General features: G+C 38.1%; 1 protein-coding gene across 1 annotated transcript in view; it reads left to right on the top strand.

Moving 5' to 3' along the window:
• PACRG (parkin coregulated) overlaps nucleotides 1-17590 on the top strand; it is a 499477-nt gene that overhangs the window by 260615 nt on the left and 221272 nt on the right. The window contains exon 3 of the mRNA XM_047769777.1: nucleotides 599-770. Coding sequence (XP_047625733.1) covers nucleotides 599-770 — 172 coding nt within the window. The remainder of the gene's footprint in view (nucleotides 1-598; nucleotides 771-17590) is intronic.

Genomic DNA, 17590 nt, shown 5'->3' with positions numbered 1-17590 from the left:
GTGTCTTGCCCACTCTATCTTGATGGCACTAGCATCCTGCTTGACTTCCAGGCTCCAGAGGACATCCACGGAATCATATTTTACCCCTCACTCTCGTATTTGCCGGGTCCAAAAGAGACGTATCTCACAAGAATATATTAATGTGAAATCTCTATTAGATTTTTGTTAGATATTCAGATGCTAATCTCTTGTCAACATTTTTCACGTTTTATTCTTATATATATATTCTTATATATCTTTTCAGCATACAAACTGTGGACTTCTTGAAGCTTTTTTTAGTATTGCATTTAGCATTCCCATTGTGCCAAATGGTTAAAAAAAAAACAAAAAACCTAAGAACCCCAAAACAAAGTGCTCCCAATATAGATTATTTGTGATTTTTAATCGGTTAAGCTTTTAAAGGTCAATGATTTTAAACACATTGCTACTAGATCAAAAATGTGACAACACACTTGAGGTCGTTAGATGAGTTGGTTAATAAAATCTTCCTGAAGTTCTGAAGAACTTGCTTCTCCTAAGTTGGTGACAGCTTCACAGCTGGCCCAGCCATGCTTTGCCTCATTTTTGTTTTCACATGGCATCTTTTCTCTCCTTTCAGGTAGAAATTGAAAAGCTGGATTACCATCATTATCTGCCTCTGTTTTTTGACGGGCTCTGTGAAATGACATTTCCCTATGAATTTTTTGCTCGGCAAGGAATCCACGACATGCTGGAACACGGGGGGAACAAGATTCTTCCTGTCATTCCACAGCTCATTATCCCGATAAAAAGTAAGTGAACAGGTGAAAAAGCGTCACTCAGTTTATATGGTGCCACTTTTTGACAACCTGCTAATTAAGCAATAAAACACAACAGACTGGAGCTATCCCCAGGTTTTGCAGGAATTTTCACAAATTGGCTTATGGGACCAGGCATCCCAAATCTCCTAATATATCCCATCATCAGTATAGCATTGTGGCTTAGCAACACAAATAAACTAAATTGCATGGGCTTTACACTAACTTAAAACACTCACAGTGAAGATACAAACATTAGCATTAATTTGTGCATTCAGAAGTATATAGTATACAATATAAGCACAATTGTTTAGTATCTTTTAGGTAGTACAATTCATAATATTAGGAAAAATCTGGAATGGAGAAAAGATTAATGTTGTTAAATATTTGAATTTTTTTATCTACAATAGGTTATCTGGGAGGCCTCTCAAGTAACCCTGTCACTGACTTTATCTATTTGTCTATAAAATGAGATTGTGCTTCCTTTCTGTGGCCGATTTATCCTGACCTGAGTCCCTACAGACTAGCTGGCTGAAAGCACCCCTTTAAATGTGTTTCTGAGATTTTCATTGTCCAGTAAGATGGCCTCTCATGGCTCCCAAACAAGACCCTTAGTTTCTTCCAGTCTAGTCTCCTCACCTTGCTGCCATCCTGCTGATGGCCATTGTAATAGGGCCACCCCACAGGGGCAGGACTCCAGGAGGGATACTGTCCTTCTCTAAGTCCAAATGACCAGTCCTGGCCCCCTCATCACCCACCCGCACGTGCCTAGATGCCACCTGCACCACAGCTGCTCTCCTGTCCTGCTCTTGCTGCTGCTTCAGCTTCTGTCGCTGCTGATGATTGAAAGCAGGGCTTGGTGCCTTTGAGCAGCTCATAAGCAGGAGAAATTCCACTCTTTCCAGCCAGCATTGCCCCTGGTGCTTCACCCACTGGCTATGGTCCCAGCTGCTCCACAGCTTCAGAGGGATGAGCAGGATGGACTCCCAACTCCAGGATGGACTCCCGCCCACGGTGATTGACAGGATGCCTGCCTAGTTTCCTAGCTATGGGGGAACCCCACCCTCACTGTCTCAGGGGCAGTCTTGCCACGTGGTCTGACCAAAACAAGAACAAAATATTTCAGCGTTGTGTCCTTTCCCACAGTCTGGATTACTTAATCTTATCCGTGGTCACTATTTTACTGATTTGAGTTAAATGTCAGTAGAATTCGATTTTGGCAGTTCTTCCATCACAGTCTAAACTGAGTCAGCTCTAAAACTTGCTCTCACGTCTTTGAGATTCCTCTAAAAGATCTGTAACTGACCACTCCCCATGGCTACCAAGACACAGAAAGTGAAACCAAGCAAGAGGTCAGTGCTCCCTGCTGTGAAAAGCAGTACGGTAAGAAAAAAGACTCAAAAGGGACTTTATTAAAAGCAGTTTTCCTTTCCCCTTATGCATCAACGAGTGAAGGGCTGATCTTTAAAGGCTTTCAGGAAAGATGTACGATACTGAGCTATATTAAAATCTTTTCCAAATGTGATTTATTATTTCTAACAAGTCATGATTTTTTAATATGTTAAATTCTAATAGAAATGCTGCATTTTCTAAATATGATGCACAAGTTTTATTGATATACAAAAAAGGCCCAGAACATTCTCCCCAAGAACTATGTTGAGAGTATGTTATCCTTTTCTCCTGAACTCATCGGAATAGCTGCACCCGAAGTATCTGTTTTTTTCTTTATAATAAACTGTTTGCATTGGATCCCTGCCGTCTCAGGAGTCTTTCCCCAACAGCCCTGTTGAAAACACTGAAAGGAAGAAAGAGAGTTACTAAATAATATTTTGATTATGCCATTTACAATGGAAACATTCCAAAATAGAGTATTGTAGGCTGAGGTGAATTAATTTTCAATTTTATTCGATTAAAGTATTTTGAAGATACTTAAATGAGTTGAGAGAAGTGATGTGTTCTGAGGACACTCGCTAGAGGTCGTCTGCTGATGAGTGAAGGAAGACATGAAGAGCTCAGCAAACGTGATTTGTCAGAGAACAGTAACTATGTATGGGCTTGTCCATTTAAGTTTCCAGAAGCAACGACCTTGTTTGCCTTCCTGGACTTCTGCTATTATGCGTTGATCCTGAATCTAACTCAGCTTGCTTCTTCTCAATCTGTCTGTGTCACTCAAAGCCAGACGTTTCTCAAGAAGAGTGACTGACTACACGAGGTCATGCACGGTTCCAGCAGAGTGTGAAGAGCATTATGTGCATAAACTACATTGTTTAGGTGGGATTCTGGAATGAAGCTAATTTACCCAGAAGCAGGCTGCTGCACCTAATCGGCATAACATATAATAGACATGTGTACCTTAATTTTCAAACCGTACTATTAGTAAAATTTTGACTCATTCTAGGGGCAAAAATTAACCTCATCATCACCAGCTAGCAGTTCTTTAACAGCTTTGCTTGAATTCTAACTACTTCTATGACGGCAAAACAAAATATAAAAACTCCCTGTGAAGCTGCGAGCAGAATTACCTGCCTTTCTGTTTCTGGAATCGGCAGTTGATTTCAGCTAATTGAAAGGCTGAATATACTGGAATGAGAAGTAGACACATTCGGTGGCTCTGGTGTTTCTAATATAAAAAGAGATGAGAAGACACTTTTCCTTCTTCTCTCCCTGGCTCAAGACGCCAGTGGGGCCACTGAGTACTGACAGGAGCAGCGCACGTTTGACGCCTCGCTCCGTTTACGTTGCTTTTGTGGCACCTCTGCAGGTGCTCCTCCCTTCTTCCCACTTGCCAGTTTCTACCTTCTGGAGTTCTTTGGGATTGGAGACTACAAAATCCCAGTATAAAATAGTCAGGGTTGGCAATGACGCATTGGTTGCTGAGAGCAACAGCAAAAGACTGTAGGTGAGGATGAGATGAGAGGGAACCTCTGAGCAAACCAAACTGTTGAGTTGTAGATTTCCATTCACCCCAGCCAGCGAGGGGAACATAAATCCATCAAAATCCAGCAGAGCCATTCCAGGAAGGAGTCTCTGGAAGCGTTGCCTAGTTAATGCAGAAAGGGATTCCAATAGCGGCGGAGAGGACAGGAGGTGCCATGAGCAACCTGCACACTGGGCTTAGAACTCTCTCTGCTCAATAAAAGCAAGAACAGTAACAATAGCACAACCACATGGGACCGTTCAAAAAAAGTTGCTACACACAGGGAAAGAAATATCTTGAACAACCAGAAGAAAACAATGCCTCAACAACCTTCTGCATAGGACCCAGAAGAAACTTGTAGAAATGTGTTTGACATCTTCAGCGTTCAGAAAGATACAGCCTCTATGAAACAGAAGCAGAAATTCACAAGAAGAGACCAGATCATATGAAAGTAAGCCAATGCTAAGTGAGAAAAGGGAAGCTAAAAAAAAATGCCAGAGCAGGATGAACATCGCCACAGAAGCACAGAGAATAATCAACAACTGCACAACGCAGAATTATAAATGTAGACCATCACCTTAAGAATCCCCCTCAGAAAAGACAAAGACAAAAAATAAGAGGAGAAAGGAGTATAAAACTGAGAACACAGGACACAAGCAGGATCTAGAAGTTTCAGAGGTTCCCAAGAGGAATCATCAAAACAACAGGAATATGATAATGACACCAGAGATTGAAACAAATTTTCGGAGATGAAAAATATCCCTTATTTTGCAGGTAGAAAAGGCTCATTATAAGGAAAAACATCTGGACAGGGGAAAAAGGATATATACCAAGAAATAAAAATAACTGAGCCTAGGATTTTTGTTAGAATAAATTGCAGACAGAAATGAGAATTGGAGAAAAAACACCCTACGTGCATTTCAACCCAGTCATATGAATAAAAGGATGTAATAAACTGAATGAAAATTAGTTTAAAGAAGAAGGAGCAAGAGAAGAAAAGACTCATGGATTCAGTGTCATACCCGCCTACCCCTCATGTAAAAGCTCATTGTGAGCGTGCTCCGACTCTCAGAGAAAAAAAACAAAAGTTAAGAACCCAAAGATGAAGATCTTATAGTGTGAAAAGCGGTTAGCATTAAGAGCCACTAAATCAAGAGTTAAGTTTAAATGGTTTGTGGAAAAGAGCTTCAAAACTGCATGAAATGTCAAATAATCATTTTGCAGTAATATGGCAAAAAATCCAGGGAAATTGGGTATAAACCTTCAAAGTCAGTGGAAAAGATAAAAGTGTTTAAAACAGAGTCTGTGTATTAAAAGGACAAAATTGAATAGACAGCAAGGACATACTAAGAGCCGAAAGCACAAAATAAGGTGAAAATGTGAAAGCAAATATATCAGCTATGAAAATTAACTTTCAAATCAGTTTGTGAAAAACAAACTCTGAATATAAACTCTCCATATATGTAAAACAATAATACTTAAACATTTAAAAATAAAAGCTATAATGGGGAAAATGAAGAAAAAAAAGAAGGCAGGAGTAGTTATCAATTTTAGAAAAGTGGAATTTACTGTAAGGAAGTTTCATGTATATACAGAAGATCAATTTATACTGATAAAATTTTTCACAATAAATTGTCATGACCCTTTGTTCTGTGCAAACTGTGGCATCATGTATTAGAACAAGAGACAACTGCTATATATGTATATATGTATATATATATATATTTTTTTTTTTACCTCTGGAAGAAAAGTAAACCTCTGGATTGAGAGACAATAAGATGCTGGTCCTCCCTCTACGACCTGTCCCTGGGCTCTAAATTTTGCATATATGGAGTTACCTGGTGGCCTAGCAGTTAAGGATCCAGCATTGTCACTGTTGTGGCACAGGTTTGATCCCTGGCCCAGAAACTTCCATATGCTGCAGGTATGGACAAAAAATAAAATAAATAAAATAAAATAAATAAAATAAAATAAAATAAAATAAAATAAAACCTATGTATGATCTTAACCAACCCAAGGGGACAGCCTGATGTCTAAAGAGCCTCTTCCTAAACATCACTGTACACACGAATCATCTCCAGACCCCAATAAAATGTAGGTTCTACCCCAATAGATGTGAAGTGGACCTGAAATGCTACATTTTTTCTAACACAAGGCTGAAAAGGCCACGATTATGTTGGGACTCCCCAGCCCCTCCCACAAGATCCTGAGCATGAGAGCAAGGTGGGAAATGAGCTGATGGAAAAATAGTTGAATGATCATTTCTCTTATATGTGCTAAACCCAGAAACACTGCTTCATTCATGATGTGACTAATTAGAGAAATGTAAGGCTACGTTTTTATCCCTTAAAAGTAACCATTAATAGATTAAAGTAGGTGGTATATCAGATGAAGTACTGGGGAAAGAAAAATGAGACACTGTCAATAAGGCAAGACCTTAAAAAATAAAACTATCATGAAAATTTTGTAAAAAAAAATACACAAAACGATGACGAAAGCAGAACAAAATAATCTGTACTGATCACAAATAAATGGGAGAAATAGTAACTGATCACAAGAACAAAAAAAGTCTTGGTTTGGAAACTCCTTTGAGAGATTATTCCCACTGTGTGATTGTTCTCAGCAGATGGTTGTAGTGGGGGCTGACAGACACCAAGCAATGATAGGTATTCAGCTCTTTTCCCCTAACTTGCCTTCTTTCCCTCTCCATCCTTTCAAATTTGGATAAATCAATAATCAATTGCTACACTAGTGCGATGGCATAAATACCACTCGCTACAAATCACACAATTATTATGATGACATTTCTTTCTTAGACAACTTATTTTTCCTAGCATTGATAATTGCCTCTCATTTTGTTTGCTTGATTTATATATACTTACTGGTTTTTTTTTTTCAAATATTTCAAGATCCAGCAAATGAATATTATTTTCCAGGTGTTCAGAACATCAAACAACCCATCAATTTTCTTTCTTTTCCTAGGGGTGTTTGTCCTTGCTCCCTCCCTCTTTCTGCTACTTCTTACTCCTCTTTCATGTTTGACCTCTTTTTCCTTAGCTGTTTGCCCTATTTTCCCCCTCATTTTTACAGTGCACATCTTCCATTAATTTCTTGTAAGTACATGAAAGGTATATTTTTCAGTCCTTGCTTATCTGAAAAATTTTCCATCACACCTGATTAGCTTGGCTACATTGAAAACAATTTTCATCCAAAATTTTGAGGTCATGTCTCTACTGCCTCTCAGGTTCTTAGGTTGCTTTGAAAAACTTGATGCCATTTGAGTTGCTAACCATTTGCTTGTGGCTTGTTTCCCTCAGTCTCTGAAAGCTTTCTGGTTCTCTTTATCTCTGGTGATATGAAATTTCATGTTGACATGCTTTGATGTGGCTGTGTTTTCATTCATTGTCCTAGGAAATTTCAATTTAGAGTCATTTGTCTTACAGCACTAGAAACTTCTCATGTATTAGTCCTTTGATAATGTTCTTCCTGTTTTCTCTTACTTCTCTTGCTATTTGCACCTAGTGGGCTGATCCTCTAGTTTCTTTATCCTTTTGCTCGTATTATCCAACTGTGTCTTAATTCTACTTCCTAGGAAAGTTCCTTCACTTTATCTTCCAAAAATGTGATTGAATATTTCATTAATTATCATAATTTTCCTTTATCCTCATTGTTTTTTTAAATAGCACTTTGTTTTCTTGCCCCCCGCCCCGGTGTTTTTTTTTTGTTTTTTTGTTTTTTTTTTTTTGGCTTTTTTTAGTGCTGCATTTATGGCACATGGAGTTTTCCAGGCTAGGAGTCAAATTGGAACTACCACTGCCAGCCATATCCACAACCACAGCAATGCCGGATTCTAGCTGTGTCTTCAACCTACACCACAGGTCACGGCAACGCCAGATTCCCCAGCCCACTGAGAGAGGCCAGAGATCAACCTGCATCGTCATGGATACTAGTTGGATTCATTTCCACTGTGCCACAAGAGAAACTCCCTGTTCTCTTCCTTTATGAATACATTATGCTCATTCTCTTACCTCTCCATAAATATTTCCTATAGGTTTTTAGGATTGGTGTTTATGTATTTTTTTGCTTCCTGACTCATTATGTCCTTCCTTCCCTCATTCAGTAACTCTGACTCCTGCATATAGGTCAACAGGATAATGCACTAATTGTGAGCATAGACTGTGGAATCAGACTGTTCAGTCTCTAATCCTGGCTGCACTGTCTGGTTGCCACATGACCCAAGGCAAGTTGCTTTACTCCATGTGACACTGTTGCCTGACCTATTAAAATGGGGATAATATTATGCATTTGTAGTTTCTCTTTTATTGTCAGCCAGTGTTTTCTGTATTTTGTTCTGTGTCATTTTTTAAAAGTTTCACCTTATTTCTATTCAACTTTATAATTTTTTTACTTTTTATTGAAGTATAGTTGATTTGAAATTGTATATTATTTTCAGGTGTACAGCATAGTTATTCAATATTGTATAGATTATACTCCATTTCAAGTTACTATAAAATAGTACCTGGGTTATACAATATAGTCTTATAACTTATTTATTTTGTACAAGGTAGTTTGTCCCTCTTAATCCAATTCCCCTGTCTTGCCCCTCCTTTTTTTCTCTCCCCACTGGGAACCATTAATTTGTTCTCTATATCTGCAAGTCTGTTTCTGTTTCATTATATTCATTCTTTTATTTTTTATATCCCACATATAAGTGATAACATACAACATTTGTCTTTCTCTATCTGACTTATTTCATTAAGCATAATACCCTCTAGGTCCATTCATGTTGCTGCAAATGGCAGAATTTCATTCCTTTTATGGCTGAGTAATATCCCATTGTATGTATGTGTTTGCCACATCTTCTATAATGCAGTTAGTTTATCTGTTTTCCTTAAGTTTTTATTTGTTCTGCTTTTGTATCATCTTGACTTAAATGCGTATTACTTTTATTTTTATTGTTTCTTTTGGTAATCACAGCATGTAAAGTTATGACTTTGCTTCTATGTGCAATTTTGAATTAATTCCATTTATTTTGCTATGCCTGTTTCTCCTTGTCACTATTTACAGTTCGTATTTATTTGATGATTCATTTGAAAAAAATAATACTTAAAATTTCCAAATATTTAGGGATTTTGTTCTCATGGTTATTTTATTTATATTTAATTCTTGTGGCAAGAGAATATGGCTTCTGCTCAATTTACCTTTTTTTAGAATTAACTGAGGCTCTTATTAGGAATGCTGAGTACTGTCATCATGGAAGTTGAAAAGAAAGTGAATTCTCTACATGATATAGATCTTAATATATATTTATTCTACCAAGATTTTCAAATAATTTATTTTTTTTCACAATCTGTTAAGTCAAAAGTAGAAAATTATGCAGTAGTTTCTGACTCCAAAAGCAAGGAAACCACCACAACTGACATTCCTGAAAGCTTTCAATGGGCTAGGTGCGTTCCTAGAGTCATGTTATGCAATCCAGCTACTGTAATCCTCATTTTACAGGTGACAAAGTTGAAGCATGTAAAATTCAAGAAATCATCCATGGTAGGGAGTTCCCGTCGTGGCGCAGTGGTTAACGAATCCAGCTAGGAACCATGAGGTTGTGGGTTCGATCCCTGGCCTTGCTCAGCGGGTTAAGGATCCGGCGTTGCCGTGAGCTGTGGTGTAGGTTGCAGATGAGGCTCAGATCCTGCATTGCTGTGGCTCTGGTGTAGGCCGATGGCTGCAGCTCCAATTAGACCTCTAGCCTGGGAACCTCCATATGCCGTGGGAGCAACCCAAGAAATGTCAAAAAGAAAAAAAAAAAATTCATCCATGTTATACGGTAGCCAAATGATAAGAGTCTCCTGAGGATCTTGTCTTCTTTACAAAACCTCAGTGTTGCATCTACCACTGCAAATGACTTTTTTTAGGTACACTAGAATATTTACAGAAATTAATCATATGCTAGGCCATAAAACAAGTCTCAAAAACTACCAAAGTATGGAAATCATGCAAAGCATATCATGTAACCAAAATGCAATTTATATTAGAAATCAATTTTTTAAAGCAATAACTAAAGCATTCCCATATATTTGAAATATTTACATACTTTTACATACCCCATGGGTCAGTCAAATAATAAATTCTAATTAAATTATAAAGAATTTTAACTGCACAATGATGAAAATATCACTTAAATTATATCTTAAAAAATTTGAATAATATTACATGAATGTATTACAAAATTACATTAAAATTTTTGCCACATATAACATGATAAAAACAATGTTTAGGAGAAAATGTGTAGCTTTAAATGTAGTATCAGAAAAGAAAAAATAGGGCATTCCCATCATGGCTCAGTGGTTAACGAACCCTACAAGTATCCTTGAGGATATGGGTTTGATCCCTGGCCTCGCTCAGTGGGTTAAGGATCTGGTGTTGACATGGCCTGTGTTGTAGGTTGCAGACACAGCTTGGATCTGGTGTTGCTGTGGCTGTGGTGTAGGCTGGCAGCCACAGCTCCAATTCGATGCCTAGCCTGGGAATCTCCATATGCCATGGGTGCAGCCTTAAAAAAGACAAAAAGACAAAAAAAGAAAAAGAAAATAAAAGAAAGGGAAAAATAGTAAGTTAAGCATCCATATCAATAAGTGACAGAAAGGACAGTAAAAGAAAGTCAAAGGAAGAATAGATTATTAATATAAAAATGTAGTAAAATAAAAATCAAAAACAGCTATGGAAATGAGAGGACCAAAAAGGAAATGTTGATTTGTTTCAGGACATGATTAATAAAATCAACAGACACTTGTAAAAGCTTAAAAATAAAAAATGAAAGAAGGTAAAATTAACCAATACTAGAAATGAAAAAGGGAATATTATACAGACCTTACAGACATCGACAGTATCTTGATAAGATATTATGATCAATTTTATACGTAAAACTTTAAAATTTCAATTAAATGGTCAAATTTTTGAAATATATATCTTACCAAAATTGATACCAGAAAAATAGAAAATAAGTTAAAAACAAACAGTAATACAATTGAAAAAATTAAATTAGTAATTAAATTTTCTCACACAAATTAACTATAACTCAAGATTCACATAGCCTCACTGGCTAGTTGTCTCAAAGACTTAAAGAAAAAAATAATTTAAACCTGGCCCAAATTTTCTCAGAGAGTAAAAATGGAGAATATACACTCAGACTCATTTTATGATGCAACAGAAATTTGATACCAAAAAGGACATTACAAGAAATTACAAGAAGGGATCTTTTAGGATCTTTTAGGAAAATTTTCTGAGCAAAATTACTAGCCAATTGAATCCATTGACATATAAAAATGATAGTACCTCATGACAAAATTTTATTTCAGGAAGATAAGATTGGCTTAACGTTAGAAAAATCAGTTAATGCCATTTACATTTGTGCATTAAAGGGTAAAAAGCATGTGATCATCTCAAATCATGGTAAAAATACATTTGCTAAAATTCAACACCCATTTTTATTTTTAAAGCAAAGAATAGAAGGGAATTCTCTTAATATGATAACGGAAATTTTTTCCAATCAGAGCAGGCTAGGTTATATTGAAATAACAGCCAGTGTCCAAAATCAAAAGCTTAAAACAATAAATGGCTTATAATAAAGGTTTGTTTCTCACATCTACTCCTCACCTATTGCAGGTTGATAGGGGGGGAGGGATTCTGCTCATCATAGTTGCTTGGTGGCCAGAATGTGTAATCCTACCATGGACATTATGAATAATATATTGTAGATTCTGTTACATTCTTTTGAAGAGTGTCAGCTCTAATTTTAATGGACAGTTAACCTGCTAAATACAAACTTCAAACTTTGTCTCCCTAGTGATGAATCGCAGGCTAAGTTTTTTCATCTTCACTTTCATCTTTCAGCCTCTGCCTATCATTCGGGCCTACTGGCATCTCTCTCATGTGTGTAATCCTTAGAGATCAGCTAGGGCAGAGTTTACATGCTGGCTTTTTTTGTTTACCTCATGTGTGGGTCTCTACCTTCCAGAGTGCTCCCCCCTCTAATTTTCTACATGCTTTGCCAGCACAAAATTCGCCACTCTTGACACCCTGCATGTGTATACCTTCTACTTCCTTCTGCCTCAGGACACACACCTTAGTTCTTAGAGGCACAAAGCTTTCAGTTCACAAATCTTACCTAGTGCACTTCCACCTCTCAAGGACAGACTCCCATCCAGTTTCTGCCTACCTTCCATTCTTTAGCATGTCATTCAAGGATTCCCATTGAATATCCAGCTCCAAATTATGTTTTTGACTTAATTTCTTATGTTCTAGCCAAAACTGATTATGCTACACCCCATGCTCTAGCCAAACTGGTTGTGCTGTAGAACTTGTCTTGTGCTTTTCTAATTATGTATCTTTGTTCTTTTTTGAGGATACCCCTTGTCACATATCCCCAAATGCCTAAATGTTAAGGAAGTTTCAAAGCCCAGTTCCAATAGGAATTATCCTGGAGAGCCTCTTCTGATTCCCTTCCCTCTCCCAACCCTCACCTCCAGTCCTCTCCCACCCGCCTTCCTTTGCCCACAGAACTTTCTATCTTCCTCTCTTATACCACTTAGAACATGGTATTAGAAAGCAGTAGGCCCCCACAGCATCTAATGTACTGGCTAGTACAGGGAAGATGCATCAGAACATTTGCAAAATTAAATTAATCAGGAACATACCTGCTGTTTGTATTGAAATGTGTATAGGAGTAATAATCAAAAGCGTGAAATGGCCACTTAGGCTTCGCCTCTGTACCGTGTATTATATAAAAACTACCTTCTAAGAATCCCTAATATGAAACAGCAAATAAAGAGTATGATGATATACTGCTTTCCATTTATTAGGGAAATTATTTACGTAGTGAGAGTAATTGTTTATTCATCTACATCCATTCATGTGTTTCTTTTTATTTATGAGCAGTAACATACATTTGTGAGATGGTCTACTAGGTGGCAAGGTGACCTTGACTGCTAAAGAATTATAGAAATATCACTGATCTACAAATAGACAGGACCTAAGACAGTGGCCTCATTAGGAGGGCTCTAATGAGCTGAGGTCACCCAGCTATAAAGGACAAACATGCACAGACACAGCTGAAGCAGTCTGAACAATAACATTTTCAAAAGCAAAATGGTCTTTTTAAAGAACACCCAGTGGGAAAAAAATACACCAAGTAAGGATAAAATAACAGAATCTGTATCATGATACAAAAATTGTTTTGAGAATTCTATTTAATTAGAAAGGAAGGAGTCCATTTGAAATGCATTATTCTTTGTGATCTAATGATTTTACTTTTTCCTCTTGAAATTTTCCAGGTAAATTATTTAAAAGTGACAAAAAAAGTAGTAATTTTAAATTTAAGAATATATTAATTCCTCTAAAAATACACAAAAAAGTGGTGTATTATTTAAGATTATCTTGGTTACAAGATACAAAAAAGAAAACTAATTCAAATTGTCATAAAGAATTAGGTTTGCTTAATAATTCACATAGCTGAAAAATCCAGGGTCTCATTTCAGACTTAATTTAATTTGGTGGCTTATCAATGTCACTCTTGTTCTGTTTTATGCATGGTTATCTTTTTTTTTAATGATTTTTATTTTTTCTATCATAGTTATTTTACAGTATTCTGTCAGTTTCTGCTGTACAACATGGTGACCCAGTTACACATACACGTATACATTCTTTTTTCTCACACTATCATGCTCCATCATAAGTGACTGTAGTTCCCAGTGCTATCCAGCAGGATCTCATTACTTATCCATTCCAAAGGCAATAGTCTGCCTCTATTAACCCCAGACTGCCAGTCCATCCCACTCCCTCTACCTCCCCCTTGGCAACCATGAGTCTATTCTCCAAGTCCATGATTTTATTTTCTGTAGAAACGTTCATTTGTGCTGTATATTAGATTCCAGATACGTGATATCATATGATATTTGTCTTTCTCTTTCTGATTTACTTCACTCAGTATAAGAGTCTCTAGTTCCATCCATGTTGCTACAAATGGCATTATTTTGTTCTTTTTATGGCTGAGTAGTATTCCATTATGTATGTATACCACATCTTCTTAATCCATTCATCTGTTGATGGACATTTGGGTTGTTTCCATGTCTTGGCTGTTATAAATGTTGCTTCAGTGAACATACAGGTACATGTATCTTTTTCAAGGAAAGTTTTGTCTGGATATATGCCCAAAAGTGGGATTTCTGGGTCATATGGTAGTTCTATATTTAGTTTTCTGAGTACCTTCATACTGTTTTCCACCATGGTTGTACCAATTTACTTTCCCACCAACAATGGAGGAGGGTTCCCTTTTCTCCACACCCTCTCCAGCATTTGTTATTTGTGGACTTCTTGTTTTATGCATGGTAATCTTAAAGCTGGCTCCCTTTTTGGCCTCAGGTTGCTCTGAGTAGATCCTCGGACTACATGCTCACTTATTTATACAGGTAGGAAAGAATATGTATCATTGTCCTTTAATTTCCAGAAAAAATAGAAATCAGAGATTCACTGAGATTGCACCAGCTAGAGGCCCATGCCCAGCTTTTAACTGTGGTCGCAGGAGATGGAACATGCTGACTCAGTTAACCCAGATCATGTGACCTACCCATGGTACCGGTCAGCAAAAGTGAAAAGAGCTAACTTCTCAAAACACCATGAATTCTATGGCAGAGACATTTACTGCACACCAGACATCTCTCTGCTCCTTAGTATTTCTGTCACGTGGTTATGTGGAACCATGGGACTAACTGCCAATGGGCAGTGAATGGAAAAGAGAGGTGTGTGTTCCCTTCAAACTAAGCATTCCAAAGCCAATGCACAATCCTCTCTCTCTCTCCTCTCAGCCCAATGTTTACGTGAATTGAATGTCTACCATGGATGAGAAATGGTCCTTTTCTGTGTGAAGCCACTTAGATTTTAGGGTTGGTCTCTTACTACAGCAAACTTAACCCCCACTGAACCATTGATATTCCCACATGAGAATTCATAGCCATGGAGGGCAATGGAATCTGGAATCTTACAGCGTAAAACATCCATTTCCTGGAGAAGCTTCAGCAGGTGGTGCCAGAGACCATGGTTCTCTGCCCCCTCTGAGGATTGGTGTGGCCCCGGGAAGTGCTATGGCCCTGGCTCCGGGTTCTAGCACTGCCTCTACCATTTTGTGCAAGTTAGTCCATCTCCTTGAGTTTGAGAGATTAGTGCTCACCTCCACCATAAGGGAATTACCACCACCCCAGAGAGCTGTGGTTGTTAAGGGAGGTCAAGTAGAAATGCCCAGGTCGGATGATAAGTAGGCTCTCAATAAGCAGCAAGCGTTGTGTTGAATACAAGCAGCCATAGCTGGATGGGGCTGGGCCATCTAGCCACCTGATGGGTACTGCCCTTTCTCTCTACCCATTTCTCTTACATTAATCTGTCAATTGCCTTACTGCCTTTAATTCCCCCATTAAAGAAAGTCATAATAGAAAAACTGGTTTCCCTCTATGTGAACTCCTACACAGAAATAATGTGTTAGTAGATGCAAGATGATAGCAATCTGAGTCAGAGATTAGACCTTCTCAGAAGTATTTAAACAGTTACCTGGTCACTTGCCAGAGGAAAAATTCCTTCTGGACCTGTGAGGGTGAATAAAAATCAGGCTTAGCTCTGTGTGCATAAGAAAAAAGACTCAGAGCAATCCAAAGTAAAAATGATGAGAATGGAGATTATAGCTATCCGTGCCAGAAAGCCACAATAGACTAAAAGAGACGAAAAGCTAAAAATAGCACTATTGCATTTTCAAACTGAATTCACCACATATTGACCACCCTTTCCAAGTCTCAAATAAACAAATTCTAACTCTCATCCCGTATAGTGGGATAGCTCAGAACAAAGGCTCTTAAGTCAGACAACCTGGTCACAGTTCAAATTCTGCCACATACCAGCTATCAGTCAAGGCACCACTTTGGGGCTCAGTTTATAAAATTAAGATGAAAACAGCACCCAACTATGGGCTATTGGTTTAGTGATTAAATGAGGGAATGCATTTTAAGCTCTTAGCAGGGGATGTGGTCTGTGATAAATGTCATCATCATCCTCTGTCTGGACTATGGCCACAGAGTCTGGTCACCCAGGCTGAGACCTCTTATGGGAATCTTTGTCCTTCCACGTGAGAGCTGAGCTCCAATCAGGCAATGACACTACTGCAGAGGGCTGCTTGCTTTCTCGGAAGATGCTGAGAAACCTAGCTCCATTACGATGATTTGTTCTCCCAGAACAGACCACTTGAGCTCAGGTCCCAGGCTACATTTAGGCTGATTGTTCAAAGTCCCCGCTGGAGCCTGTGTTGTCTGTGAAGCACTGGATGTTTCTCCTGAACAGGCTCCAAGTCTGGCACTGTTGTCCACTGGGATCTAGTGGGATGCCAGGAAGAAGCGGGGTCTCACCACAGTGAGCACAGGCCTTGGGCTCATTCAGACATTCCCCAGTTAATGGTCACATTAACTAACTGTGTGGTTTTGGTAAATTAATTATTTCATCTTTCCCAGGGGATTATAAAACCAACTGCCCAGACATTATGTAACAATTAACAGATCATACAAATAGGAGGTTTATCATGGTGCCCAATCAAAGTGGTAATAATAGCACATTATTATTTTTAACTCCTTAGTATTCCTTCATGGTTGTGTCTCTGCAGACTTCCTAACTTTGGGTCATGAAAAATTGATACATTTGGATTCTGTAACTTTCATCTAAGTTACAATTAAAATGTTAGATGGAAACTGGACTAGGTCAAGTATGGACCTCTACAGTATTCTAGTAGGGACCACATAGGTTGATACCAAACCATCAGGGCATATGACTTAAATTCAGGTATTCACACAGTAAAGAAAAAATAAAAAACCTAACTTTTCAACCATTTATGTACCTTGCCTACAAGAGAGGTCTTGCCAGATGCCTTGCAGTATAGTCTGTTTATGACCTACTTTTATGAGTAAACCTATTAGAATGCATGAGGTAAGCTTGACCTGACATTCCAGAGAGCTCACTCTGACTCCTGGTAATCACTGCTATTTTCCTGGGAGCCCTCAAGTCGCTTGCTTAAATAATCAGTCCTAGAATTGTTCCAGATATTGAAGTCAAGCTTGGCAATGTGTAGTTTTTCAAACTCCTTCTTTGGGGAGGATAGGGCAGCTCCTCTTCGAAAATTAATGTTTTTACCCATCTTCTATTTTGTAGCATAGCTCTCAACTTTCTTGTTTTGTGAAAAGCCTGTGTGTATTGTATCCTTCTTCATAGTCCACTACTTCTGTTATCTTAAAGCTGCAGCAAATTTAGACACTTTTTCTCAACCAGAGAAAAAGCCTAACTGTAATTCTTAGAAGCAGTGCCTGCTTGTCACTGCAGATTGTCATTGAGTTTTACTCTAAGAATGGTGCCAAGGCTGGCTAACTCCTTCCTTTGGTCATCATTCCATCTGTCAGCCGACTCCTTCCAGCTAAACTGAGCCAGCAGTGAAGGGACAAGGGAACAGGGTGCTCCAAAGAGACAAATACTCCTCTGCTTTCTGACAAAGCAGGATACTGGTAAATTGACTCTCAATTACTGTTAGAGGCTTCAGTATGAAGGAGCACAGACACAGGCCCAATCTTGTTTGCAACAAGACTGATAAAGAGTGTGTTGGATTACACTGTTCTTCAGGTTCCTTTATGTCTGGAAAGTTTTGAGTACTAAATAGATCATGCTAGTGACTACAACCTTGAGACCCTTTTGGTAACTGAATACTGTCATTTACTTAATTTGTATGTGTCCCTAGAAGTGAAATGGGTTTCTTGAAGACAGCATATATATGGGTCTTGTTTTTGTATCCATTCTATGTCTTTTAGTTGGGGTGTTTAGTCCA

This window comes from Phacochoerus africanus, chromosome 2 (genome assembly GCF_016906955.1).
Source record: "Phacochoerus africanus isolate WHEZ1 chromosome 2, ROS_Pafr_v1, whole genome shotgun sequence".
Lineage (NCBI taxonomy): Eukaryota > Metazoa > Chordata > Mammalia > Artiodactyla > Suidae > Phacochoerus > Phacochoerus africanus.
Note: the sequence above shows the minus strand (reverse complement) of the source record. Positions and strands in the feature narration are given on the sequence as shown.